Source organism: Ornithorhynchus anatinus, chromosome 16 (assembly GCF_004115215.2).
Source record: "Ornithorhynchus anatinus isolate Pmale09 chromosome 16, mOrnAna1.pri.v4, whole genome shotgun sequence".
Classification (NCBI taxonomy): domain Eukaryota; kingdom Metazoa; phylum Chordata; class Mammalia; order Monotremata; family Ornithorhynchidae; genus Ornithorhynchus; species Ornithorhynchus anatinus.
The window spans coordinates 136,019-163,903 of NC_041743.1; the positions used below are offsets into that span (position 1 = coordinate 136,019).

A 27,885-nucleotide genomic window follows, 5' to 3' on the forward strand; every position below is an offset into this window, starting at 1 on the left:
GCTCGGAAAATAGTCCCCAGAAGCTCCGCAAGTGCTCAAGCTCCAAAGGGACTTGGATCCCACCTGAGCCAGTGATCCGTCTCTACCCAGAATGGACAGACCCCTGGCTAAGCGCTGCGATTCTCATGGAAAGAAAAAAACGTCTCCACTAGGCGAGATGGCTCAGTGGAAAGAGCACGGGGCTGGAAGTCAGGAGACCCGGGTTTGAATCCCATTCGGACACTGGCCTGCTATGGGACCTTCCCCTCTCCCATCCAGGTCCCGGCCAAATCCCGCCGGCATTTCCCTCACGGCAATCTCTCCCGGATCGGACCCTCCTCTCCACCTAACCTGCTCCCGGTCGACAGAGGGTCAAGCTGGTGGCGCTGTCAGCCGGGGGCCAGAGGGGCAAGGACCGAGCGGGGGGTTTACCTGAGCAGCTTCCCAGCCCCACTGCCTGTACTTGGGGTCGTGTGTAAACCTCCACATGTACCAGTAGGTTTCGATCACTTCTGGGCGCAGGATGTAATACTTCTCATTCTGCCGGACGGCCACAGCCTCCGCGCCGCCGTCGAATTTGAACGCTTCCGGACCCAGCTTTAACACTGCCGAGGGACAAACACGGAGAAGACCCAAATGGGAAAACTGCCTTTTTTCCGGGCTTTGATGGGGAGGACGGAAGCACTGCAGCAGGTGGAACTCATCTCATTTTCGACCAAAATGAAATGACGCAGATCGGATGGCCCTCGGACCCAGGGATAACCAGGAATCGGGAAGTCCGTAAGCTTGCTGTGGCAGGGAATGTGTCCGTTTATTGTTATATTGTACTCGACCAAGCGCTTAGTATAGCGCTTTGCACACAGAAAGAGCTCAGTAAATAGGATTGAATGAATAAATGAATGAATGAATGACTGAATGAAAGTCCCGATGATCCCCCTAGATTGTAAACTCCTTGAGGGCAGGGATCATATTTCCCCACTCTATTGTATCGTTCTCACCCAAGCTCGGAGTACGATGCAGAGCACGCAGTAAGCGCTCAATAAATACTGGCCCGATGGACCCATTCCTCCTCTACTGGAGCCGGAGTTGGTCAAGGATCCCGGGGCCTCCCCGTCTCTGCCGGCGGGTAACCCGCCTCTAAAATATCCGCCCCATCCCCGCCTTCCTCCTCCTCTCGTCAAGCCGGCTCTCCCGTCAGGGGGTCCCCGGCCGCCTCCGGCATGTGCGAAGGGAAGCAGAGTCACCGGCGGGAGTGGGAGCGGCGGCAGCCCTGCTCACCTTCCCAGGGGAAGCCCGAGGCTTTGGGGAAATGGCGAAGGAGCCACGTTCACCAGTGAACTTCCCTCCCTGGTCACGCTGCCTTCTCGCTCCATCTCCCGCCTTCGCAGGAAAGCTAAGAGGGCTCGGGACCTTGGGCGACTGCAGAGACCAGGGTGGGCTCCCCTAACCCGCAGCACCGCTCGCAAGTCCCCGAGAGGCTAGTGAGGACAGACGTGTCCTTGAAGCAAATTATGAGGTGAGTGAAACGCGTTACCCGTCCTGTCATATGACTCGTGACACGTGTGCGCAATCTCGGCTCCCAGCTGCAGGTAATGTCCAGCTTTATCTTCCCTGGAACCATCTGCTCCCAGTGCAAACATTCCTCCTGCAAAGCACGTCAGGTGACCCATTTTCCTCTCCAAGTGGCCATTCTTCCATTCTCCAATGAAGGTGAGGCCGCCATTCGACTTCCTTATAAGGTGTCTCTCTATTGCCTGGGAAGACAAGTGGAGGTGGAAAAATCTGAAACCAGTTCGTGTTGGAAGCAATTCCAAGCTTCTCCTCGTGGGCAGGGAACGTTTCTACCGACTCTGTTATATTGTACTCTCCCAAGCATTTAATACAGTGCTCTGCACACAGTAAGCGCTCAATAAATACCATTGTTAATTAAGATTTGATCTGATTCCTATGGATCCTCTTTAGGGTTGCTCTTGATTCTGGTTCTTCGTCCTGAAGCGGCAATGCATTTTTCTCCATGGTTCTCGTGTTTTTTCTCTCTTTCTCTCTTTCCCCAACCTCCCGACCCCCACGACTTGAGGGGTCCAGGACCATTCTCACCGTGTTCACTCAACATCTGGGGCGTCGGAACAGTTGTGGCACCTTGGACAGGGCAGAGAGGCCTGCAGGGTGTGGGTAGGCAAGGAATGAACGGGTGCCTGCCAAGTGATCGTTTAGTGGCGGAACTTATCCGTGCCTCAATTTTCCCATCTGTAGAATGGGGATGAAATACCAGGCCTCCCTTTCTCTCAGGAACTGTTTCTGATCTACTTCAGTGCTCAGCACACTGGTGGGCCCCACAGTAAGCATGCAACCAACACCGAAATTATCACTACCTCAATAGCGTCGTCATACATCTTCCTCGCTTCAATGTCCGTTTTATCTGACATCAGCCAGGCTTTCAGTAGGTATTCGTAAAAGCTGTCTCCCAGCCCCCCCACTGATGTGTGATCTGAAATGAAAGCAAAAAAGCCGAAGGGGAGAGATGAAAGAGAGAGAAGATACTCTCATTTTTGTGCCATTTTGCATTTCTCAAGGACCCATCCAAAACTTTCTAAAAACACTACTGCTTCCCAAGCACTCCAACATTTCACCAGGGCACACAATCGCCACTTTTCGTTCTCTCCTCTGCTTTTGTTCAGAAGTCCTCTTCCTGAGTCATGGAGGGAAATCAACCTCACTATAATGGACTTAAATTAAGCACTAGTTATGGCTTCCATTCCACCCACCTTAAAACAAAAATCTTGCAAAGGTGGAGACAGTATCGAGTAGGGTCTCTGGCCCCAGATCGGGAGGGAGGCGGGAGTCAGCTGTGTGACTGGGCAAGTCACTTAACTTCTCTGTGCCTCAGTTCCCTCATCTGTGAGCCTCCCGTGGGACAACCTGATTACCCTGTATCTACCCCAGCGCTTAGAACAGTGCTCTGCACATAGTAAGCGCTTAACAAATACCAACATTATTATTATTAATCCCGGGGCTGAAGCAGGGATCCGGGGACCAGAAGGTGCCTCTCATCTTGGGAACCGGGCTTTTCCTGCCTAGATCGTGACTGCAGCAATAACGGAAGCAAGGGGACCACTTTGGGCAGGACACCTCCAAAATGGGCAGTTCTGTGAACATATTAAAATCCGAGTGAAGGACCCAAGTGGGCACCACATGATCGTCGGCGGATGATGGATTTGGCAAGCCACGAGGAGTGACCCTAAAGCAAGATACGTGCTTGGGAACGTGCCAGGGACGAATAAGCCTAGATCTCAAAATGTCAGAGTGTAAGAGAGAAAGATTTCTGTTCTTTGTTGTCTGATGTTGTCTGAGATGTCACACGAGGTGGAAACCTGTAGAACGGTTGTGAAATAAATAGCGAAGAACTGGAAATCGCCATCTCGGGGGGATTCCTCGCCGGGAGTCTAGCGCAGTGTGTGTGTGGGGAGGTTGGGGGGTGGGGGAGAGTGAGGTTGAGGGAGATCCCCGCCCTTAATCCACTCCACCTCCACCCCACCCCCAGATCAGCATTCTGCTCATGAGACCCATCCCCCAACAAGCAAGCCAGCAAAGGGAGCCTTGACAGGCAAGGAGGTGGAAAGGGAAGCAAGCCTTGGGCATGTGGCATTGGCCCGGTGCCCTCCTCAGGGTAACTTCTCGGAGAAGTTTCAGGCCCCGTGTGCTGCATGTGCCCCAGGTGTGGCACGGGAAACAGGGCGGAGCCTGGTCGGGAGCTGTGCCGGCTGGTCCTCCCTGGGACTCCCGGCTCCCAGCTGCTAGCTGGGGTCAGCAGACGCTGGCTTGGAGAGCTGGCAGCCGGGCCCTGGGGTTTGGGACATCCTTCCCTGGGCAGATGAGTGCACGCCACCATAGCTGACTCCCACATGCTGCCGAGATGGCGAAGTCTTCCCCCTTTTGTGTCAGGAGGCCTCCCTGGGGATGGGATGGGATGGGCAGAAGGGGCAGGGAGAACAGGAGGAGGAGAGCGGGGGAGCAGGGGGTAGAGGATGGGTGCTAAGGTGGGGGTGGGGGGTGGGGTGGGGGAAACAGTGATGGAAAGGGCCTGGGTGGGGATTCAGGAGGGAAGGGGAGGATCTAGGTTTCCTGTAGTGGCGTTGGTCTGCCGACACATAGGGCAAGGCTTTGGGGTGAGACCACTGGCCAATCCGGGCAGGTAGGGCCACTCCTGGAGTGGGCTGGGGTCTTCAGTGGCCACACCGGCCAGGGAAATAGCCAATACTGACCGAATACCAGAAAAGCGGCATTGGTATTTTAATAGTAACAATAATAACAGTGGTATTTGTTAAGCACTTGCTATGTGCCAAACAATGTGCTAAGCAGTGAGGTAGATACAAGATAACCAAGTCTGAGACAGTCCATGTCCCTCACTGGGCTCACAGCCTAAGAAGGAGGGAGAACAGATGAGGAAACTGAGGCACAGAGAAGTTAAGCGACTCGTCTATGGTCACACAGCAGACAAGTGGCAGAGCCGGGATCAGAGCTCAGCTTCTCTGAATCCCCTTTCGACTCTAAGCTCACTGTGGGCAGGGAACGAGTTTGCCAACCCTGCTGTACCTTACTCTCCCAAGCGTCGCACAGTGCTCCGCATGTAGTAAGCACTCAATAAGCAGCACTGATCAACTGATTGCGTGATCCCAGGCTGGGCTCTTTCCACTAGACCACGCTGCTTCCCTTGGGTCGAAGGGGCAGATCCACCGGGGGTCTTGACCCTTGCTGGCTGAGCCTGGGCTCACACCCAAGTCAGTCTGGGAGCTCTGCCAGAAATCGAGGACAAGAAGGCCAGAGAGGCCGAGGAAACTGAAAGGAAGTCATCAAGGCATCCTGGCCACGATCATTTCCCTTCTCCACACGTCGCTGCTGCTCACGCCTGGGACAAGGAAGCCGTGAGACCAGGGCCACCCCGTCAATGTAGCCCTCGGAGCCTCTCGCGACAGGCAGGGTGCAGGCGCACCCTAAAAATCAATAGACTTCTGGGACGGGATTGATTCTTCCGAAGCTAGAAAGCACAGCACTACATAGTAAGGAATAAGCTCCCCAGCTAGACTGTAGGTTCCTCGCGTGCAGGGATTGTGTTTGCTACCACTGTGCTTCTCTCCCCTTGCTCTCTCCACCGACTCACGGACCACCTTATGTCCACCTGCTCTCTCCACTCGCCCTTCCCCCAACTCGTTGTTTTGGTCCCTCCCATACCAACCTCCTCATTTGGGGGGCAAAGGGATTTTCTGTTCTTCAGAAGGAGGGAACTCTGCATTCTCTTAAGGATTAACCATCATTCTCATTCAAAATCCATTTGGACACTGGTTAAACCATCTCTCGGGTGCGCCCCCCAGTCCATGGGACACCAGTACTGATTAAATGCCTACTGTGTGCAAAAGCACCGCCTTGAAGGCTGGGAAAGATTACATGGTGACAATTACACCCGTGATCTAAGAATAAAGGGGACTGGTGACGGACTCATGAGAAAAGAGCAGATGGTAAAACACAAAAGGCAAGGATGAGGAAACACATACAAAAATGCATGTGTGTACGTGTGCGCACAGGTGTGCTTGCACATGTCCTGCCTAGTGAGTGTGTATGTGTGTGACAATATCTTTTCTGTCAAGAATTGCAGCCTCAAATCTGAGTCAATGCCAACTACTGTAGAAATGCTTCCCCGCTGGCATGCGGACAAAGTGGATTAAACCAGAGATTCCATCGAATTGGGGTTATAAGACAAAGATAAAAGAGGGCTCACTTAAAAATAGAGCCACAGAGAAAGGCTGACTTGATAATCAATCATCGCTTTTCTGTCTCAGAGCCCTTGGGAACCCACACAGAGCTTAGACGCTCACTCGTTCCATCTCCCCCTCCCTCGCGCCTCCGCTTCCCACTGGGAGGCTAATGAGACCAAGAAAGAAACCCAGGTTATCCGATGCCGCTCCATTAGTAGTGAAAATAGAAGACAGGCTAGGTTTCAAAGGTAGAATTAGTGTCCATTTCTCCAAGCCCGGCGATTAACTGAATTAGCTTAGCGGGTAGCTCGTCTGTTGTCTGTTTGCCTAAAATGATCAGACGTAGAAAAAGATGGAAGAGTGGCTATTCCGTGAAAAGGAAAAGAGCCCCAGATCTCTGGAAAGGAATTTAGACAAATTTCACTGAGAATCATCATAAATTCTCATTTTCAATGGTCAGATAACGTTTTCCCCTTCCTCTGTTCTATTTTGTTCTCTTTGTTCAATGATGTAGAACAGAGATGCTTTCACAGACAAAAAGACCCTCTGAGATAAAACTGTCTGAGCACTTGGGTTTCAAGAATTCTTTTCAAAAGGGTAAGAGAGAAATTTCTTTCAGGGCTCTATTCTTATCTGGAGTTATCTTCTCAGCCAAATTAGATGATATCCTTCCACATCGCCATCCACCGTACTGACGAAGCATCCACCCACACTGCTGGCAAATAAGAATGCCAGGACTGATTTGCTGGGTGTAGGATAATCAGACGGACACAAAGTTCTTATCCCTGTCCCTCGCTGGCCTTGCAATCTAAGAGGGAGGGAGAGCGAGGGTCTCTCTCCCCATCTATGAAGGAGGACACGGGTCCAGAGAGGTGCAGTGACATATCCAAGATCACCCAGAAGGCCAGGAGCAGGGCTGGGAGTAGGACCTGGGTTCCCGGACTCTGTCCACATGGCACCCGGCCAGTGCTTCTGGAGGGTCATCCCCCGAAACCTCTGCTCCTGATGATGGGGAGATGGAGAGTGGATTCAGAGTGTCAGGTGGCACTCCGGAGCAGGGGAGGAGTCGGGCATGACTCGGTTCAACAGGGCAGACAGACCCTGGGGAGATGACAGCCATTCCCCGTTCTCTGCCCCAGGCCCTGGGTGTGTGAGGATGGGACGCACCCAAGGCCAGCGCCCTAAGGTGGGGTTGGCAGGACAGGGAAGCACCTGCCAGATTTTTTCCAAATACCAAACTGGGAGGGAAAAGGATTAATGAGGTCCCTTTAATCTACAGTCCTCTTTCTTGGGCTCTCTCCTGATCAGGGCCTTTCTTGAAGGTAATTATCCATGATGGTTCTCCAAGATTGCTATGTGCCTATCACAGGCATCGTCATTATCCTGATTATAACACCGCTAGTCAAAACTAGCTGTTAAATTTCCGTTCCACACACCATTTGTTTTGTTTTGCAAAATACTTAGAGTCCCGGCAGAATACATATCTAAGAGATAAAGGATGCAGACACATGTGAAAAAAAGTTCAAATGAGATATGATGAGTTCTAGCACGTCCACCCCTGCTAAAGCCCCCTGGAGCGGCCCCCTGACCTGGCCTAGGCAGTACATCGGAACACTGCCTGAGCTGGCTGGGCCACGCTCCCGATCTCCAGAGAAGCTGGCCACACCTCTCCGTCCTCCAGGCTCCCAGGGACACCAACCACCAACCCCCACCTTCCAGGTCCTCAGTCACATGTCCCTATCCTACAGGTCCTCAGGGATGCGGCCACACTTGCCCATCCTCCAGGTCCCCGGGGCCACCGGCCCCTGCTCGCCATCCTCCAGGTTCCTGGGGCCAATGGTCCCAGGCCCCAACCCCCAGGTCCCGGGGGACGCTGGCCACACTTCCCCATCCTCCAGATCCCCGGGTCCACCAGCCTGCAAATCTTAAACAACTTTCTAAGACGTCATCAAAGATGACCCAAGAGGCCTCACCTAAGTCCCCAGGAGGGGCCTTTTGAGGATTTTTTTACCTCCAAATTGGACATGTGTTACTTATTCATCCTTCCTTCTTTTGTTGCATGTAAGATATGAATACAACGTAAAGGCTTTTGGCCTTTCAAGTGTCCAAGGACTTTGCTATCATAATGCAGCACAATGTCCAACTACCCATAGCACTGGAAGAATTATGGGCAGTCACGGGATTGATTTATAGATCTTTCTTCAGGGCTAGGGAAATTAACTTTTCAGAGAAAATCTGAAATGTCCCTCAACCACCGAGTATCTAAAAGGCCTCAAGTCCAAGTCTGTCAACATTTAGACATTTGTACATTTTCCACAGCTGCAATTCTTCCTCTCAGATGGTGGACTGGATCGCGGAGGCTCTCTGGGTTATTCCTCTGGGTGCCATAAGGACAGGCCCAGGGCCACAAGCCCCCAAGGGTGGATCTCAGAGTGCACCCTCCTGCTCTCTCCCAAGAGCGCAGAAAAGCCCCAGCACCCAACAGATGTTTCAGTAAATCCTAGTGCTGAACTGCTGACCGACAGGGACCAAGTCAACAGGCAAGGGAGGCTGGACCGGAAGGGTCAGGGGTGGCCAAAAGGTCCACCCTTTGCCAAACTGCCTCATCTCCACATCCTGGCCCTCCCCTTGCTGGACAGAGGATGAGAGCTTCCAGAGAAGAGGCAAACATATAAATCGGTAGGCGGACAAAGGGCCAACCAGGGCAATGGACCCCAGCTCCCTGTCGTCCATGTGGACTGGTGATTGAGTGGGGGACCCGTGCCAGGCAGTGGTGCTGGGAGTGCCAGTGACTCAGGGGTGCCCAGCACTTGCCAGTTTCTCCCCGACCGGCACCCAACAGAAACTACCCATGGACAAGTGGGGGGAGAAGGGGAAAGACTGCAGACTCAAGGGCAAAACCTCCGCTCGTGAAATGGGCCCTTTCGCCACCACGGGAACGAGGGAGGGTTCTGGGTGGTTGCCGGGACCCCCTGGCCCCAAGGGTGGCTCCCAGATGCCCTTTTCCTCCAAGTTGTGGCATGGTGCCCTTTGGCACTGAGGAAAGAGAAGCAGGGGTGCCGTGGGAGATTCAATCACTAGGTTTCTGGGCAATTAGGGGCATGAAAATGAGGTGGCCCAAGGTGGCGGGGAGCAGCTGGGATTGGGGTTATCAAAGACGTAAGGAAGGTTTAGCATGGAGGTCTGCGGCCTACTTTTCCGTTGCTGGGAACAACAGTCGAGTCCAGGCGTCCCAGGTGGCATTCCTGGAAGTGCTGCCAGTTCCCCACACATAACCCCATTGGCAGGCAGAGATCCACAGAAGAATGAGAGAGATGAAGGGTGAAAGAGGGATGGGGTTCAACATCATTAGAAACTGGGGGATCCCGGGGATAAGAGGAATGGGGGGCGGGCATCCCAGAGCTAAAATGGCACCGCACTGCTAACGGGGAAATGGCTGGGGCAGAGAGAGCCAGTGTGCACAGAAAGGCATGAGACTGGGACTGATCCAATGCCTGGGAGGGAGGGGAAGGAACGGCTCCAGGTCTGGAGGGCGGGAAGCCAACAAGGCATTTGAGGAAAAAGTTAAAGCAGATGAAACCACCCTAACATGGAAGCTGGCAAATGAAATGACTGGTAAAAGAGCAGAGCCAAAATACGGAATGCTTCAGAGTCAACGCCTGCAGTCTGATGGGAGGCTGGCGGGGGTCTTGGCCCGGCTGGCATCTCTGAGACTCAGCGGGACATGGGGATGCCAGGCTAGAAACTCTACAGGAGTCGACAAACTGGCCAGGCTGGCGGAAGCCTAGCAACGGCGAAGCTGTGTGGCTTAGCACAAGGAGTGCAGGACTGGGAGTCAAGATGCCTGAGTTCTAATCCAGCTCTGCTACGTGTCTGCTGTGGGACCACAGGGCAAGTCTCTTTCATTCATTCCATTCAATCGTATCTATTGAGCGCTTACTGTGTGCACAGAAATGTACTAAGTGCTTGGTAGAGTACAATACAACAGTAAACAGATACATTCCCTGCCCACAGCAAACTTACAGTCTCGATGGGACTTCTATACCTCGGTTTCCTCATCTGTAAAAAAAAGGGATTAAATACTTGCTATCCTTCTCCCTTAGGCAATGAGCCCCGGGTGGGACAGAGACTGAGTCTGATCTGATTCTCTTGTATCTACCCCAGGAGGCCTGAAGTAACGACTGCTCGAGGAGACGACTTTCTGGCCCTTCACTAGCCCCAGACTCCCAAGACGCAAATGGACCGAGACCTTTGTGGAGAGAAGAAGCCATTTTCCTTCTGCAGCCTCTCGGACCGAGGAGGGGTCCTGCACCCACAGCCAGGGATCGGCGCGCCCTTGAGATGATGATGATGGTATTTGTTAAGCCCTTACTATGTGCCAAGCACTGTTCTAAGCACTGGAGCAGATACAAGGTAGTCAGGTTGTCCCATGTGGGGCTCACAGTCTTAACCCCCATTTTACAGATGAGGGGACTGAGGCACACAGAAGTTAAGTGACTTGCCCAAGGTCACAGAGCAGACAAGTGGCGGGGCCGGGGTTAGAACCCATGACCTCTGATCACAAGCTCGTGCTCTTTCCACTAAGCCACGCTTCTTCTCTGAGATGGAGCCCGGACCTAGACCGGACCCATTTTCTGGTCTGCTGGGCATGCATCGGAAAAGGCGGTGAGCACAGCCCCGGCCCCCGACACTCTGCAAAGCAGAAGAGATTGTTCACGTGACTAGTGAGTCCGAGAGACATCCTGCCTACTGCTCAGCTGGTCACCACCACCCGCAAATCAGTCACAACCACCCAGGCGAAGCCTCGCTGCTCGTCCCCTGGGGAACACCCCACCGCAGTCCAACTTCGGGAGAGCAAAACCCAATTCACAAAGCTCTACTGCCATCCCAAAGAAAGTCACCCACAAAACCTAAGGCGAATACAATGAGCAACTCCCCGGACCCGGAGGAAAGAGCGGGGATGCCCGGAGCTCAAGAGGGCCCAAACCCACTACCGATACATACGTTGGCCCCAGCGCCCCGTTCTTGGGTTCAGGTAGTTTGGATATAGTCCATTGGGTCGGTCCATTTTCTGAAGCAGTTTCCGAATGTGCAAGACCTGAATAGAGTCAAATTGGGAGAACATCAAACCGACGACAACAAAGGGTCTCAGATTCTCGGCGTTTTTCCTCGCCAAACAGCCACTTTCGGCAGCCCGCCGGGAGACTCTCTGGGAGGCTCTCCTCTCTCGCGGTTCCCCGCGCAGGCCCAAGCTACAGCCTCCAAGAATCAGCTGATCGTGCGCTATTTCTGCAGCTCCCGAAAAGAGAGGGCCCCAGATGTTTCCCCGACGCCACCAGATGTGACCCGTGAGCTCCCTCAGACGGGACTGAGTTTTCAGGTCCCTCCCTCCCCAGCCCTGCGGGGAGTCTGGTCTCGGAGAGCGAGACTCACCTTGTTGTAGTACACAGGGTCGCCTGTCAGGTAGGTGAGGTGGACAAATTCCATATGGAGGGTGCCAAACTCGGCCAGGATGCTGCTCCCCGCAGATGCCCAGCCCCAGTTTCGACCCACTCCGCTGAGGAGGAAACGGAGCCCAGGAGAGAGTTGGGGGGTGGGGGAAGGGAGGAAAAAAAAAGACCAAGCAGGTGATGGTGAGGGCAGGCTCATTTCCGTGCCCACCCTCTGGGTGTTTGGATGTATCTACATTATCTGGGCACTAGACACTGAAAATCCTTAGGAAACTGCACTGATGCATGGAGAACTGAGAGATTCCCAGCTGGCTGGCCTCCTATGAATCGATTTCAGATTTCTACAAAATGAGCTTCGGCTTTATGAGGCTTTGCAGAACGTTATCCAATACAATTAAGCTCAAATCACGCCGCTCATCTTGCCCGGAACCATGGGTTGCCGGGATGCCATCGGGATGCTGGCAGTGCCAAAGGACCCCCTCCACTGGCACTGTCTTGGGCTCCCACCACCGCCGCAACCTGCGACAATGCCAAATCCCATCTGGGGTGAACAAAAGGAGAGAGCAGTGCAACCTGACGCTGGGCAGGTCAGCATATAACGTTCAGAGAGCAGAGCCTGCAGAAAGTATCCAACTTGGCAAACCTGACTGCAGAACTGCTGCCCAGAGAGCAGCTTCAGAGCAGGCTGGGGATTTTTTCAGGGGTGGAAAAACCCATAATGAGGACTGGGGGCCTGGTGATCAGATCTGATTATTCGTTCAGTTCGGGAGAAAACTGGATTTCCATTTCAGAATCGGGTTTCTTTTAGCTTTTACCGCTGCGGCTCACAGACGGCTTCTGTCGAGCAAATACTTCTCTGGGAACACTGCTCCTCTCTCGCATTTGCAAATGACGCAAACGTCTCGAATGGCCAAACGGGCTTGACGGAAGTCCCAGTGCCCCACCGGCCAGCGGGGAAACGTGAAGGCAGCCCGTCACTATATCGGGGTCCAGCAACAACCTGTCCCGGAGCCTGGCCCGGTCTGACTGGCAAGTGAGGGAGGGGCCCTATTCTGGAGTGGGGAGGATGACGCTCGCTCCCACAAGCCCAAACTGCCCCTGGGAACCGCTTCCCAAAGGCACTCCGGGCCCTTTATGGGGTGGGTTGGGGTGGAGTGCGGGAAGGTGACAGGGAGTCTCCCAGAAGAAAAATGTTATTTATGATGCTTAAAAATAAACAAACTTTCCAGATTTTAAAATACAAGTGGATTCCAACAATGTCAAAGGAGGAAGCAACAATGTGAGAGAAGCACCGTGGCCCACAGGAAGGAGCACGGCCTGGAAGCCAGAAGGACCTGGGTTCCAATTCCTGCCCGGCCCTTTGCCTGCGGTGTGACCTTGGGCAAGTCACTTGACTTCTCTGGGCCTCAGTTCCCTCATCTGTAAAATGGGGATTAATACTGTGAGCTCCATAAGAGACATGGACTGTGTCCAACCTGATTAGCTTGCATCTTACTCTAGTACTTAGTTCAGTGCCTGGCACATAGCACAAAACAAATACCATAAAAAGAAACACAATAACCCCTCCCCACCCCCGCCATTCCTTCTAGCTGCTCTGAGTCAGTTTACATTTGTTTGGACAGTGAAAAAGTTGGGAAAGAATTGGGAAAGACTATTTGGGATTTTTTGGGGGGAGTGGTGGTGGTTAAAACCCTAGTTTCTGCATCCAGCCTCCCCATTGTGGGATAGGAACTATGTCTGATCTCACAGCCTTGTCCATAACCCAGTGCTTGGTATGGAGCGAGTGCTCAATAAATGCCATCATCATGACCATGAACCTGAGCTCTTTCCCAGTCAGGCTGCTCCTTTCCCCGTGGCCAACATTCCCTTGGTGCCCAGAAGGCTTTCAGAAAGGATCGTGCAGCTGGTTTCTATACGAACACAACTGTTTTGCTTGAGAAACTCATGGCCTGTTGGGTAGCGCACAGGCCTGGCAGTCAGAAGGACTTGGGTTTTAGTCCCGGCTCCGCCACTGGTCTGCTGTGTGACCTTGGGCAAGTCACTACTTTTCTGTGCCTCAGTTACCTCATCGGTATAATGGGGATTATGACTGTGACTACGTCCAACCTGATTACCTTGTATCTACCCCAGCGCTTAGAACAGTGCCTGCCCGAAGCAAGCACTTAAAAAATACCATTTAAAAAAAAAGGTTGCTTGGGATTTGGTCCCATTTTGAGGACCTTACGTGTCCTCCCCCCTGCCTTCACCTCCCTGGTCTTGCCAACACATCAGCCTCAACAACACTCATGTTGTTATCGGCATACTGGTTGGTGACCTATTTATTCTCAAGGGTCTGCGTGGCTCACTGGAAAGAGCACGGGCTTTGGAGTCAGAGGTCATGGGTTCGAATCCCGGCTCTACCATTTGTCAGCTGTGTGACTTTGGGCAAGTCACTTAACTTCTCGATGCCTCAGTTACCTCATCTGTAAAATGGGGATTAAGACTGTGAGCCCCACGTGGGACAACCTGATTCCCCTGTGTCTACCCCAGCGCTTAGAACAGTGCTTGGCACATAGTAAGCACTTAACAAATACCAACATTATTATTATTTATTTACTCTTAATATCCATTCACCCCTGTCAGTTGATGACTGCTGACTCCTTCATTAGCTTTTAAGTTTCTAGAGGGCAGAGACTAGCTCATTTACTTCATATGTATATTCCCCAAGCTCACGCTACATGGCTGCACACCCAGGAGACCCTCATGAAACGCTGTTGATGGTGATGAGGCACTTTCTTTGTTCAATAAGTGCGCCAAAGACAGAGTCTCCGTATTCTCCTTTGGTCGTCTGTTCTAGGGACTAATCACCCTTCCGTGAAACCCAAGAGTTTTACAGTACAATGTTATCTGGAGTCCTAAACCCTCTCTGCCACTGAACTCTTTCCTCTCCCACCCATCCCTCTCACAGCCACTGAAATCTTCTTCCTCTTCCAACATCATCTCAATCACAGCCCTCCCTACCTCGGAAACCTCCGATGGAATCCACTTCGTTCTGTTTATTTCTGGACAGCTGCGTGGTACACCACAAAGGAGACCAAGATCACGACAAAGAAAATGTTCTACAAGGGTTGGGTATGAAAACAGTTAGAGAGTAAACCGGCTAGGGACTTTCAAACTTGAGTTGGGACAGAACTACCTTAAACCAACTAGTTGGGAAAAAGCTTCGTGGGGGAGAAAAGGGTTTACCTTTTCAGGTTCACCATGGCCCAAGGAATGCCGGTGGGGGTGTTAAAGGCAGGAAGAAGCTTTCCTGCCAGTTGCACGGCTTTGATCTTGAATACCTGCAACCAAAAATGAAAAGAACTTTAAAAACCAAAGAACTGTTCAATGATCAACAAGTATTTCCTGAGCATCTGCAGGAGGAAAAAGCCTTATACACAGCAACATCACATCTGGTTACCAGAAAATTTTACAAGCAGGTCAGTGGGGTCCAATTAAAACAAGTATGTATTTATTTATTCAATAGTATTTATTGAGTGCTTACTATGTGAAGAGCACCGTACTAAGCGCTTGGAATGTGCAATTCGGCAACAGATAGAGACAATCCCTGCCCAATGACGGGCTCACAGTCTAAACGGGGGAGGCAGACAGCAAAGCAAAAAAACGCACTGACCCTCCTCCCCCTGCAAAGGATGCAGAATATACATTTTACAGTTTTATCTTACAATAGAATAATTCCATAAAACCTATCCCTCTTTCCATTTCTTAAAGCCTTTTGGATGCCAAACGTATTTATGAGAAAAATCAAAAGACCTGATTTTAGCTCCTTATGGGCAGAGGCCGTGTCTATCAACTCTGTCGTACTGAACCCTCCCAAGTGCTTAGAACAGTGCACCGCACACAGTAATTACTCAATACATACCACCGACGGATCGCTTGAGTTAAACCCGGAAGACACCAGGTTATGAGCTTTCTGGGTCTCTGCAGTTGCCCCTGTATTAACTTTGAAGGGTGCAGAACAAAGGACGTGGCATGTTTCTAGAATTTACAGCCCACTCTTTGAGGAATTTAGCGAACTCTAGGTTCAATGAGATTTTGAAATGAACAATTCATGCAAACGCATTGTGTCAGCTACATGGCCATCTTCTATTTCTCCTCCCTATGGCCTGGGGGCAGGCAAGCAGGCAAAATGCGAAAGGAAAGGTCTGAAACTTAGTCCACTGTTGTCTTAGAGGCTTGGGAAAAGTTTGTGGAGAAGGACTGTAAATTCCTTCTAAGTATCTCATCTTTGTTCCTTACCCACAGGGGGAGGACTTCCCAGTCCTTCACTTGAGCAACTTCCACATTCCAGAATCCGAGAGACTGGAACTTTTCCTGGTTTAAAAACAATAGTCTTCTCAATTCCGAAGAGCTCGGTTCGGGGAGGCACACAAGTCATAGACCTAGGGAAAGTCATTTCCTGTCCACTTATTTTACCCCCAAAATATTTGGTTTTATGTTTCTATTAATCTTTCACAAGCATGCTGTCTGAAAAAATCAGAATTGAAATCTATCGGTTCTATACTGCATTTCCTTGTTTCCATCTGCGGTTGCCCTAGCATAAAGCAGGGGCTAGGGTTTTAAAAAATCCAATGCGTTCAAGTTTTGGGGATATATTTCTACTTCCTTCCCAAATAAGGGTGGCAACGGAGGGTGACCGTGGCTTGTCCCGCCATTGGGCACGCCCACTAACAGCTGGCCTCCAGGGTTTGCCGATGACACTTTCATTGGCGGGGACTGAATCTTGTGCAGATAGACCCGACATAGCTGACGTGTGATTTATAATCACTCCCTGTTATTTGCACACCCAAGGATTCTGGTTGTGGTTTCTGCCCCGTGTGGCGGCTGGTGCCGCATCATTTCCGTTCTCGGTACCCTGATCTCCTCCCGCCTCCGGGTGGGGAGATTCGTTCCGTTTCTCAATGTCGTGTGTGCACTCGGCTTGCCCGTCTCCTAATGCTTCCTCCCAGCTGCCACCGGGGAGCTTTGCTATGCAATGGCTTTCAGCTTCTCTCCCTTTCTCCTGTTTACAGTTTCCCCACTCCGGTCCCCCATGAACTCTGATTTGTCCCTTCTTCTCACACAGCCCGTCCAGCTAACCAGCACCGCTTGTCAGAATTTTCACTTGATTCTTTATCCCTGCATTGACTCGGTCAAGGAAGATATTTTCATTAGGAAAAGGAGAATCGCACAACTGCCTCCCCTGCTGTCATAAGCTCCTGAGGGCAGGGATCGTGTCTACTAACTTTACTGTTCTCTCCAAAGCTCTGAATAAATACCGTGGAGTGATGTTCGGGTTGAACTGCATCTGAAATAGCCATTTTTCGCAATTCCCCATCCTCTTTTCTCCCCTCTGCCTCACCTACCCTTTTATTTCTCTACTTTCTCTTCCTCCCAGCATCATCGCCAAGCCTAGCCTCGATCTCAAACCTGGTCACAAATGTCTCTTTGCCTATTCCCAAATCCCCCCTGCTTTTCTTCCTTTACCCCACACCTCCTTTTGCCTCTTCCTCCAACCCTCTGTCGGCCAACAAAACCAACATGTATTTGAGGACAGAGTGTCCTTTGGGTGACTAACAGAAGGACTGGCAATATACACCACGCTTCAGACCAAATGAAAGATGAGAGAGAGAATGTGTGAGTGTGTATGGGTGTGTATGTTAGAACCCGTGTGCTGCCTTGACCCTGCCACAGGCTCCCCGCTCTACTACCCCGGTGCCCGGCTTGTGGCACTTTATCAGGTGGCAAGAGAAGATCGCAGACTGGGAAGCGCAATCAACCCACAATGAGAGCAGTGCCGATTCCAGCTGGGTGAGAGGTGGGAGAGGCTGCACAACCGCTGGATCGCTGGGCAGTCTTTAGCACGGCTGCTTCCGGAAGATCCTGAGATCAGAGGGTGCCAGCCACGGCTGGGGGCACACGGCAACCCAGAAAGGGATGACGTTGGGGCGCGTGGTGAGGGCCTACTGAGGGAGATGGCCATCGATTCTATGTCAGGCTTTTCACGTCCAGCATCTCACACGGATAACAAAGCTCACGGGCAACGGGGCAACTGCAAACACTAAGGAGACACACGCAAACGTCGGTTCTGATGAGCAAAAATCAGGACCATATCTTGGGGCACCCTGCCTAGAATGATGATCTTCTATTAAACACTCACTACGTACCAAAGCACTACCCTCAAAAACAGATAGCCAACGCCAAGCACCACCATCTCCACTTCTAAACTTCGGCATTGCCAACTCAGACTCCCCCTGTGGCCGAGGGACTAAGGAATGATCCTTCCAACTACCGCTTCAACAGGCCACACGTGACCAACTCCAGATCCCACGGAGAGAGCAAGAAGAACAACTTGAACCCACAGTTCGAACCCCTGAATCGTCCGACGGCAATGATGTCACTACCACCATCGCTGTATGGAATCAGGGTCATCCACTGACCGACCAAGGAGACTGCAAACCGACCGACGGCAGTGAGGGAAACAAAACACCCAGGGTGCCTGCGTGATACCACAGGGCTCAAACCCAGATTACACGTGGGTCAGGAGGAGTGGGGAGAGGGAGGAGAAAATCTTTCCGACCTCACGGCCTGTGCAATTTACCCACATAGCCGCCACTGAATTTTACCAGCCATAGCATCTTCTTCAAGAATGACGGACAGGTATAGATGTGCCATTCCTTTAAGAGCTCACGCAAGGGAATGGTGTCACTAATTATTCAACCTTTAGTAAAGTCACCCAAACTAAACATCATAATATTAAACACGTGATTAAGAGACATTGTGGAAGCTGCAAAAGTGGTTTTTCAACCATCTTTTTTTTCCTTAAGTGCTTTGTAAGCAAGCTAATTCCTTCTGCACACCCCTGTGCACCTCTGAACTCCTCTCTTCATCGCTGTTTTCCTCAGGCAAATTACTTAATTCACCTCCTTTCTGGATGTATGCCTTTCCAATCCTCAGATTTCTGCTGGCAGAGCCCAATCCATTATTACGGCTTCATCCATTTCAGAGTCTGGCGCGCCGGGTTGCTGGGGTTCCATGAAGTCCCCGCCAGACAATGAGACTCTGATGGGATGCAGTTAACTCCCTGACACCTGCACCATCTAGTTTTACACCGGGGCCTCCCAGGTTCATTAGCTTCTTTGGTTATTAGGTCGGCGGGGAGGGGAGAGGGTAAGGCAGCAAACGATAGAGCTCTAATCCGGGGTACGGCAGTTAACGGCTCGACAGGGTTATGCAGAAAGGTGCTTTTGTTTTTGGATTACCTGCGAAGAGGCTCTCAGCTCTTCACCAGCGCCATTTCTCTGATTACCCGACACATTTCAGCGTTCGTTTATCTATGAGTTATGTTCTCATTTTCTGCCCGGGAAGGGATGCCATTTTGATGGCAGTTGTAAAAATGAGAAGAGACAACCACATAAAAGCAATGCCTTCTATTTGAGACTTGCCAAGGTAAACACAATAAATCACTGGGCTATTTTATCCTGTGAATATTTAATATAAATAGTGTTGTTCTGAGAGAATAAAACACCAAAGCTTCCCATAAATGACACTAATACATCAGCCTCCTACAAGAATCCTTTCTTAGGATGTTCTGCAACCCTCGTCCACCTCGCTGCCACTGAGCACGGTTCGCTTTGCTCCTGGTACCACCCAGCTGCCAAAAAGCCTGGCGACTTGCTGTGGAGACAATTCTAAAATCTTGCCGGTGGGGGTTTTCCGGGACCCCAGCCGCATCACTTGGTGGATGTGCCTGGGCTGGCTTTAGGGACACACCAATACCCGAAGAAGAAAAGGATCCATTGGTTTTGGGCTCTCTGGGGGCAGGAAAGGGGGACAGGTCTCCCTTTAGGTACAAGGAAAGCAACGTGGCCTAGTCGAAAAAACATGGGTCACAGAGTCAGAGGACCTGGATTCTAGACCCAGCTCTGCCACTTGTCTTTTGTGTGACCATGAGCAAGTCACTTCACTGGGCCTCAGTTACCTCATCTGAAAAACGGGGATTAAGACTGTCAGCTCCAGGTGTGACAGGGACCAGGACCAACCTGATCGGCTTGTATCAACAACCAGTGTTTATCACAATGCCTGGAACGTAATAAGAGCTTAACGATTGCCATTATAAAAGGGGGGGGCTGGAGCCCATAAAGAACTGTGCCATCTGGGGCAGAGGGCGGGCAGCCTCTAAATTGTTTCTGCCTTGACGGGCCACCTGATCGCAACCCAGGCCCGGTGGCTCCCGGGGGGCAGAATTTTGGAGAAAGCCTGGCTCTTGCTCTCACTGGCCATGGGCTCCGCGCCCGGGGTCCTCGTCAGCCATCTCCCTCCACGGTGTGGCCGTAGGGGCCACTGTCCCACCCCGTCGTCGCTCACTCCCCCGAGGCCCACGACGCGCAGCCAGTCCCTTGTGTCGCTCCTCGCACAGCCGCGGCCACGCTGCCGCCCTCTTCCAGTCTTGCCGGTGGGAGGGGACCCAACCGATCGGACACAGGGCACATCTGGCTTTTCGTTTCGTTCGGGTGACGGAGGACTCACACCAGCCCCATTCGACCCTCAGGACTATTGAAGTTTCCCAGCCGACCGGTGATCTTCCCCATCTGGGCCTCATTAGGCAGTCCTACCTTGACCTGCGCTGTGGGGCTGAGCTTGGACAATCTTGGTGTCGCCAAGATGAGTGGGACCCGCCAGAGAGTAAATGTCTCTTCTCTCCCCATCGGGATTTTTTTCACGTGGGGAGTTGGGGGTTGAGCCAGTGGCGGTGACAGCACATTTGGGGTTTGGAGAAAGGGCCAAGGTGGTCAGTCGTGGGGTTGTGGCTTGCGGGCAAGGTCGGGGAGCTGAGGCAGCCCACCCGGCGTTCGACCCCAGTCTCTCGGAGCTGACGTGGGCTCGGTGACTGCTGCTGGCCCCAGTTCATGCGCCACGAATTCCACTCTCCTTTCTGGACAGTTGCTGTTCTCATCGTCCCCTAAACTGGCCACCCAAAAGTTCTAGGGTCTCTGCATCGCCTCCTTTTTTTAAAATTTGTTTTCATACCACTAACCGCGACTGAGCTCTCCTCTCCAGATGCTCTGTTAGCTGGATTGAAAATATTGCCACTCCCCAAACAGGAGGCTTTGGATATTTTCTTCTTTGTAAAAGAACTGTAGTTTTGTCTAGTGAAGAGTTAGCTAAAAAGTTGGCTAGCCTCAATAAATGCCATGTAAAAATCATGTTTGTGGGAGCCCGAGCAAAGCAACGCCCTGAGGGAGAAACTGAACTATAACCAAACTCAGTTCAATCAATCAACAGTATTTATTGAGCACTTACTCTGTGCAGAGTTTAGTAGACCCGCTCCTTCCCCTTAGGGATCTTACGGTCGAGCGGGTCAATCTTACACTCTGGCAGTTCCGCCACACAGCCCGCTTGCGTGCCGTGCGTGGGTTCGGACACAGTTAGGGAATTAAGGAAGGTTCTTCCAACAACACGCCCCATTTGGGAGAGATTGGCAAGCGCTGGAACAGCTGCATGTAGATGAGTACGAGGAAATGTTGCCTTAACATGGGGTTTTGCAAGAACATGACCCCGCATTAGGGGAGACATGGGTGCCCAAGGATTATCTGACCGAATTCAGAAAAGAGCAGCGTGGCTCAGTGGAAAGAGCACGGGCTTTGGAGTCAGAGGTCATGAGTTCGAATCCCAGTTCTGCCACTTGTCAGCTGTGTGACTGTGGGCAAGTCACTTCACTTCTCTGTGCCTCAGTTACCTCATCTGTAAAATGGGGATTAAGACTGTGAGCCCCATGTGGGACACCCCGATTCCCCTGTGTCTACCCCAGTGCTTAGAACAGTGCTCTGCACATAGTAAGCGCTTAACAAATACCAACATTATTATTATTATCATTATTATTAATCCCAGCTCCGCCGCTTGCCAGCTGTGCGACTTTGGGCAAGTCATTTAACTTCTCTGTGCCTCAGTTCCCTCATCTGTAAAATGGGGATTAAAACTGTGAGCCCCACGTGGGACGACCTCATCACCTTGTATCCCCCAGCGCTTAGAACAGTGCTCTGCACGTAGTAAGCGCTTAACAAATACCACTATTTATATTTCAGAGATCACCATTTTCCTCACCTTTCAAACTTTGTTATTTGATAATAATGAGAATAATACTAGTTAAGCACTTACTGTGTGCCAAGCACTGTCCTAAACACTGGGGTAGATACTAGATAATCAGGTTAGAGAAGTGGCGTGGTGAAGCGGATAGGGCATAGGCCTGGGAGTCAGAAGGTCATCGGTTCTAATCCTGTTTCTTCCACCAGCTTGCTGTGTGACCTTGGGCAGTCACTTCACTTCTCTTTGTCTCAGTTATCTCATCTGTAAAATGGGGATTGAGACTGTGGGCCCCACGTGGGGCAGGGACTGTGTCTAACCTGATTTGCTTGTACCCACCCCAGTGCTTAGTACAGTGCCTGGCACATAGTAAGTGCTTAACAAATACCACTAATAGATTGGACACAATCCCTGTCCCACATGGGGCTCACAGCCTAAATAGGAGGGAGGATTGGTATTAAATCCCCATTTTACAGGTGAGAAAAGTGAGGCACAGAGAAGTTAAGTGAGTCGCCCAAAGTCACACTACAGGTAAGTGGTACAGCCGGGACTAGAAGCCAAGTTTTTTTGACTTACAGGCCCATACTCTTTCCATTAGGCCGCACTGCTTCAAAGCCTTTTAAAACCCATCTCTTTCAAGAGGCCTTCCCCGACTACTCCCTCATCTACTCTTCTTCCTTGCCACTCTGCGTCGCCAATGCACTTGATATTCACTCGATATTCACCGCACCGTAAGCCCCATTGCACTTAAGTACATGCCCTTAATTTATTTTACTGCCTGTCTCCCTCCCTCTATACTGTAAGGTCCTTGTGGGCAGGGAACATGTCTACCGACTGTGTTGTACTGTACTCTCCCACGACTCAGTACAGTGCTCTGCACTCAGTAAGCACTCAACAGCGTTTCTACAGAAACGTTCAGGACACATCATCCCCCGCCTCAAAAATCTCCAGTGGTTGCCTAGCCACCTCTGTGTCAGACAAAAACTCCTCAGTATTGGCTTTAAAGGTCTCCATCACCATTCCCCTACACCCCACCTCGCTTCTCTCCTTCTACAGCCCAGTCCGCACCCTTTGCTCCTCTGGTGCTAACTTTTTCACTGTGCCTCCATCTTGCCTGTCTCGACGAGCCCTGGCCCACGTCCTACTTCTGGCCTGGAATGCCCTCCCTCCTCAAATCCTCCAATCACCCTTACTCCCTCTTTAAAGCCCTACTGAAAGCGCACCTCCTCCAAGAGGCCTTCCCAGACTAAGCCCCACTTTTCCTCAGGTCCCAATCCCTTTCGCATCACTCCGACTCGCTCCCTTTGCTTTTCCCCCTCTCCACCCCACAGCACATATGTATATATGAATATATCCATAGTGCTGTTTACTTATATTGATGTCTGTCTCCCTTCCTCTAGACTGTGAGTTCGTTGTGGGCAGGGACTGTCTCTCTCTATTGCTGTATTGTACTTTCCAAGCCCTTAGTACAGTGCTCTGCACACAGTAAGTGCTCAATAAATATAACTGAATGAAGGGACAAATAAATTGACCGAAGGCAATATATATTGAAATGAGTCGGCAAATAGATACGTGAATAGACACATGAGACCAACTAGTTGAGAGAGTTTAGAAAGATGGACGAGATCGGGGACGGGAGGGATGGGCCCCCGGGTGCAGCAACAACTGGGCCCACAATATCGCACCCAACGACAAAACAGCCTCCTCCCTAATTACTCCCTCTCCCCACCCTGTCCCCAACACCATAGGCCTCAAATCCTGCCTGTTTCACATTCCCAGAAATGGACCACCACCCTCTGCTAGCTCCCCCATGATTTTCATCCTACCAGACCCCAGATTTCCGTGGTCTCTCTGGTAGAATAAGAAAGAGTGGGGTTTCAAGACTGAATGTGGGAGATAAAAGACAGAGGGGAGTAAGTCTGCACTTCTCTGACATTGATCAGGAGCCATCAGCACCTCGTGGAAAACCAATTTACAACTGCTTGAATTTTAAATAGTTGCATCGGTTCCCTTGGGGATGCTAATGAACTACAACAGAGAAGAGCATGCCTATTGGAAAGAGCAGGGTTCTGGGAGTCAGAGGAGCTGGGTTCTAATAATAATAATAATGTTGGTATTTGTTAAGTGCTTACTATGTGCAGAGCACTGTTCTAAACGCTGGGGTAGACACAGGGGAATCAGGTTGTCCCACGTGGGGCTCACCGTCTTAATCCCCTTTTTACAGATGAGGTCACTGAGGCACAGAGAAGTTAAGTGACTTGCCCACAGTCACACAGCTGACAAATGGCAGAACCAGCATTCGAACCCATGACCAAAGCCCGAGCTCTTTCCACTGAGCCACGTTGCTTCTAATCTCTACTCTGCTGCTTGCCTGCGGTGGGACCTCGAGAAAGTCACTTAACTTTGCTGCACCTTCATTTCCTCACCTGTAAAATGGGAATTCAATAACTGCTCTCTCTCTCCTTCTCAGGCCGTGAGCCCCATGAGGAACAGGGACTGTCTCCTACCTGATTATCTTGTATCTACTCCGGTGCTTAGTACAGTGCTTGGCACCAAGTAAGCACTTAGTAAACACCATCACTCCGGACGATAGGACTGTCATGCTCTCCTGCCATTCGAATTGAAACAGCATTCCTGCAGGGCCTGACTAGCCAATTCCCGGCTCTCCCCTTCCATCGTGCTCTATCCACATCGGGCTCTGAAAGGCCGCATTTGGGCAGGAGCTCAAGGTGTCATGGGGTTATCCAAGCTGAGGTGGCCAGGAGGCAGGGGGAGTTAAGAGGCTATAGAGCAGGTGGAGGTGTCTGCCAACGGTCATCAGTCACTCTAATTAATAGCTGCCTCGATGGAGAGGTGATCAATGCTATTTACTGTGAGGTCTGTGGGCAGCGTGTGAGGGTCTTTAAGTTCACGGAATCATAGCCATCACCTGAAGAAAAAAAAATACTCCTGATGAGCCATTTAAATTTTGCTCCCTTGATTTACTCCCCAGGGTAGGGAAGTGGACACAGCATTATTTTTGTCTCAACATTTGACAGCCTGCTAAAGTAGGGTTGGTGTTTACTTTAAAAAAACAGGGTGATTGGAAGCCTTTTTTTCCTTATGTGTTGTGAGGCATTTTACTGATTTTTGTTATGCCTCCCACGGTGCCTCTGAACATTTTAATGACGACTATTAGAAAAGCAAAACCTAGGCGATTAGAGTTATATCCAAATGCATCATTAACTTCAGTGGCTTTTATTTTCAGGAAACAATTGACTACTGCCATTTTGCTACAGGAATTTCTTGTCTGGAAAACATTTATGTACCAGCAGACTCTTAAATCTCCCCAGATTTCAGCGCTTTCCCGGGCTTCCGGAGGACTCCTGACTCTCCTTGGACTCCCTGGCTCCGAACAAGCCACGTGGGGAGTCCCCTTGCGCCCACACCGAGCCGTGCGGGGCCTGCCCATCTGAGAGAATGGGGAAGGCCCAGGGTCTTTGGTCTCCTGGAACAGGAAAATTCAGTGGAGCCGTCTGAGGCAGAGGCTTCAGGGGGATAAAAGCTGGAGTGCAGCCAGCCCTCTGTACTGATCAAACCTAAAGCCGATCTGACCGGTCTACGATTCGCGAGCCTCCGAGCGCGACCCTCCCCATGTCGTGTCCTCCCCTGGCAGTTCCGACACCGGGAGGCCATCTGTGCCGCCCACTCTTCTGCATGGCCCGGGGGACGATGCCCATGGGGCCAACCCCGAAAGGCTGCCTTTCCAATTCCCACGCTCTCCGTGCAGGCACCTCTTCCCCGAGTATCATTAGCACACGACGGCCTCATGGTTCTCTCACCTCTTGTCCCGACAGGTAGTAGGCGGCAAGGAGGCCTCCGATGAAGCGGATATTGACCTCAAACACGGACACCTCGGAATTCTGGGATGAGACACACAACATCAACGGTTACTTTGAGATGACTGAGGTGAAACACAAATCCAACCGAAAAGAATCATTTGGCAAATAAAATGGACTCGGTTCACCACGGAGCTGGACTTTCGTCAAGTATCTCGGGACTTCAGAAAAAAATCACCCCGGCGATTAGCACATAATGAGCACGTAAATAATACATCCCCAACTGAGGGGTTACTTCAGAGGGGAACTGGCGGGAATTCTGCCAGAGCTCAGGAGGCTTTTAACGTAGGTGTTTCGGGAACACTCTTCCCTTATAGCCAGGGTAGGGAAATTAAGTCAGTCAGGCAGGCTTTTCTCCCAGAGTCTACAGGTACAGGCCACTAAACTTGGTGCCCAGGCACAACAGAGGGAGTTTACAATCTATCGGGGAGACAAAAACAACCAACCGCCCTGAAGGAACAAATTAGTGACCAAAACACACGATCTGCTGAGTCTTACACAAATGTTAAGCAGAGGTCTGGCTGACTCTGGCCTCCCTAGAGAGGGACTGGGGTTTGGGAGAAGGCAGAAAGGCCACAGGGGAGGAGCTGCGCTCCCCACCTAGATGAGGGCAAGGCTTTCCCCACATCGGGGTCCCACTCCCAGGGGAGGGGCGATCAGAGGTGCTCTTCCCCAGGAGAAGCTGGAGATCTACGATTCTGGAGCTGGGCCTGGGAGGGAGGACCCCGTTGGTTGCTCCATTATGCTAAGGGGGGGGGGAGGACATACAGATGATTTTTGTCTGATTTTTTTCTCCCCAACCCCTGCAGTCTTTGCTGACCAATTTTTGGGGTGGGGGGTGTCGAAGGGATGGAGGGACAGGAGGGAAAGTACCGTCTCCAGCTTCACCAATTTCAGGATAATGAAGAGTCTAAGGTGGGACCCCAATTCTTAACAGACAGGGCAGGCAAAGCAGGCCGCTCAACAGTGCTGGTGTCCCGGTCCGTCCATGGTGTCAAATGCTCGCCCCTCTCCTTGGCGTTGCTCCCAGCGCTCTCCTGGGTCGCTGCCCAGTCTGTGTTGGACTGACTGGTGGCCGGTAGCAAACTCAGACAAGCCCGAGCGGGTGTTCCTCACGGGATCCTTAAATCCTTACTCGCGTCGCAGAATGGCCTAGGATGAGCACAGCGCTCTCCTTGACCCCAGAAAGCTGCGGGAACGCGCTATCGAAACAAGTGTCTGGCTCACCACGCTGAAGTCCAGGTTGTGGTCGATCCAGTCCTGCCCTTCCCGAAACTCATCCCGCAGTCCCATGATATACAGGGTGTCCAAGGCATCCACTATAGTAGCCCCCATCTGTGTGCTTCCTGGTGTCGGACAAACAGAAGAATTTCATTACGGCATCTGCACACATCTGGCCAGGAATCTGGTTACGTCCATCTGGACCCTTCCCACCCCCACCGCCTCCCTCTGGCCCAATGTATTAAACTCCAAATGGGAAAATAGAGCTCCTCCGCTTCCCACCGAAACCCTCCTCTCCCCTTTGATGTCTTCCATGGCTGATCCCGGAAATTCCCAAAGTTCACGGCCTTGGGCTCATCTTTGACTCCTAGAGGCCTTTCTCCCCCCATACTTCCTTGCTCTCTAGCTCCGGCGCTCCCCTACGTAACTGTGGTCATGACTCGCTTACCTACTTACCGTGTGGATGTTGCTACTTGCATAGGCTTGTCTCTCCTATCAAACTGGGACTTCCTCAAGGACAGGAACCATCTTCTTTTTACTTTGATTTCCTGCCTAGGGCACTAGAACTGGGCCCCCAAAGGCAGTCGATGCTCAAAGGAGAAGCAGCGTGGCTTAGTGGAAAGAGCACGGGCTTGGGAGTCGGAGGTCATGGGTTCCAATCCCGGCTCCGCCACTGATCAGCTGTGTGACTCTGGGCGAGTCACTTGACTTCTCTGTGCCTCAGTGTCCTCATCTGTAAAATGGGGATTATGACTGCGAGCCCCACGTGGGGACAACCTGATTACCTCGTATCTACCCCAGTGCTCGGCACATAGTAAGCGCTGAACAAATGCCATCGTTATTATTATCATCAAAAACACTGCTGCTCACAATGACGTTACTAACATTATTCAAGACTCGCAGGAGGCAAATTTCACCTGCAAAATTTTCATTCCGGGGAACTGTAATGGGATAATAAAAGAGTAGGCTGAGGAGAAAGCCTGCAACATTACTAAATAATAATGTAGAATGAGAAAACGCCTCTCTAAGAGGGTGTCCATCTTGGTAAATACTGTATTTCAGAGATGTCGACTTCACAATGGAACAATATCACAATTTCTCCAGATCTCAGGTAAATTTTTTCTGCTACTTCCCATCACTTGATATCCACCCTACCCTCGGCCACACAGCCCTTACATATGTAGCCATAATATGTACTTATATTAACGGGTGCCTCCCCCTCTAGACCGTAAGCTCCTTTTCTATGGCATTTAAGTGTTTACTACACGTCAAACACCGAAAGATAATTAGGTTGGACACAGTCCCCGTACGGCATAGGTCTCGCAGTCTAAGTAGGAGGGAGAAGAAGCAAACCGAGGCACAGAGAGGTGAAGTGACTTGCCCGAGGTCACACAGCAAGCAGTTGGCAGAGCTGGGATTAGAACCCAGGTCCTCTGACTCCCAGGCTTCCTTCCGCTCTTTCTACTAGGCCAGGCTGCTTCTCCTTGTGGGCAGGAATCAGGTATG

The 27,885-nt window shown here is 51.3% G+C and overlaps 1 protein-coding gene across 2 annotated transcripts in view; it reads right to left on the reverse strand.

Moving 5' to 3' along the window:
• Nucleotides 1–27,885, reverse strand: part of MAN1A2 (mannosidase alpha class 1A member 2) — a 68,901-nt gene that overhangs the window by 11,223 nt on the left and 29,793 nt on the right. For both annotated transcript variants that reach the window (XM_029081448.2, XM_029081450.2), the window contains exons 4-11: nt 26,386–26,504; nt 25,102–25,182; nt 14,405–14,499; nt 11,163–11,286; nt 10,734–10,827; nt 2,352–2,467; nt 1,514–1,733; nt 412–584 (exon numbers count right to left, since the gene is read on the reverse strand). In XM_029081448.2, coding sequence (XP_028937281.1) covers nt 412–584; nt 1,514–1,733; nt 2,352–2,467; nt 10,734–10,827; nt 11,163–11,286; nt 14,405–14,499; nt 25,102–25,182; nt 26,386–26,504 — 1,022 coding nt within the window. The remainder of the gene's footprint in view (nt 1–411; nt 585–1,513; nt 1,734–2,351; nt 2,468–10,733; nt 10,828–11,162; nt 11,287–14,404; nt 14,500–25,101; nt 25,183–26,385; nt 26,505–27,885) is intronic.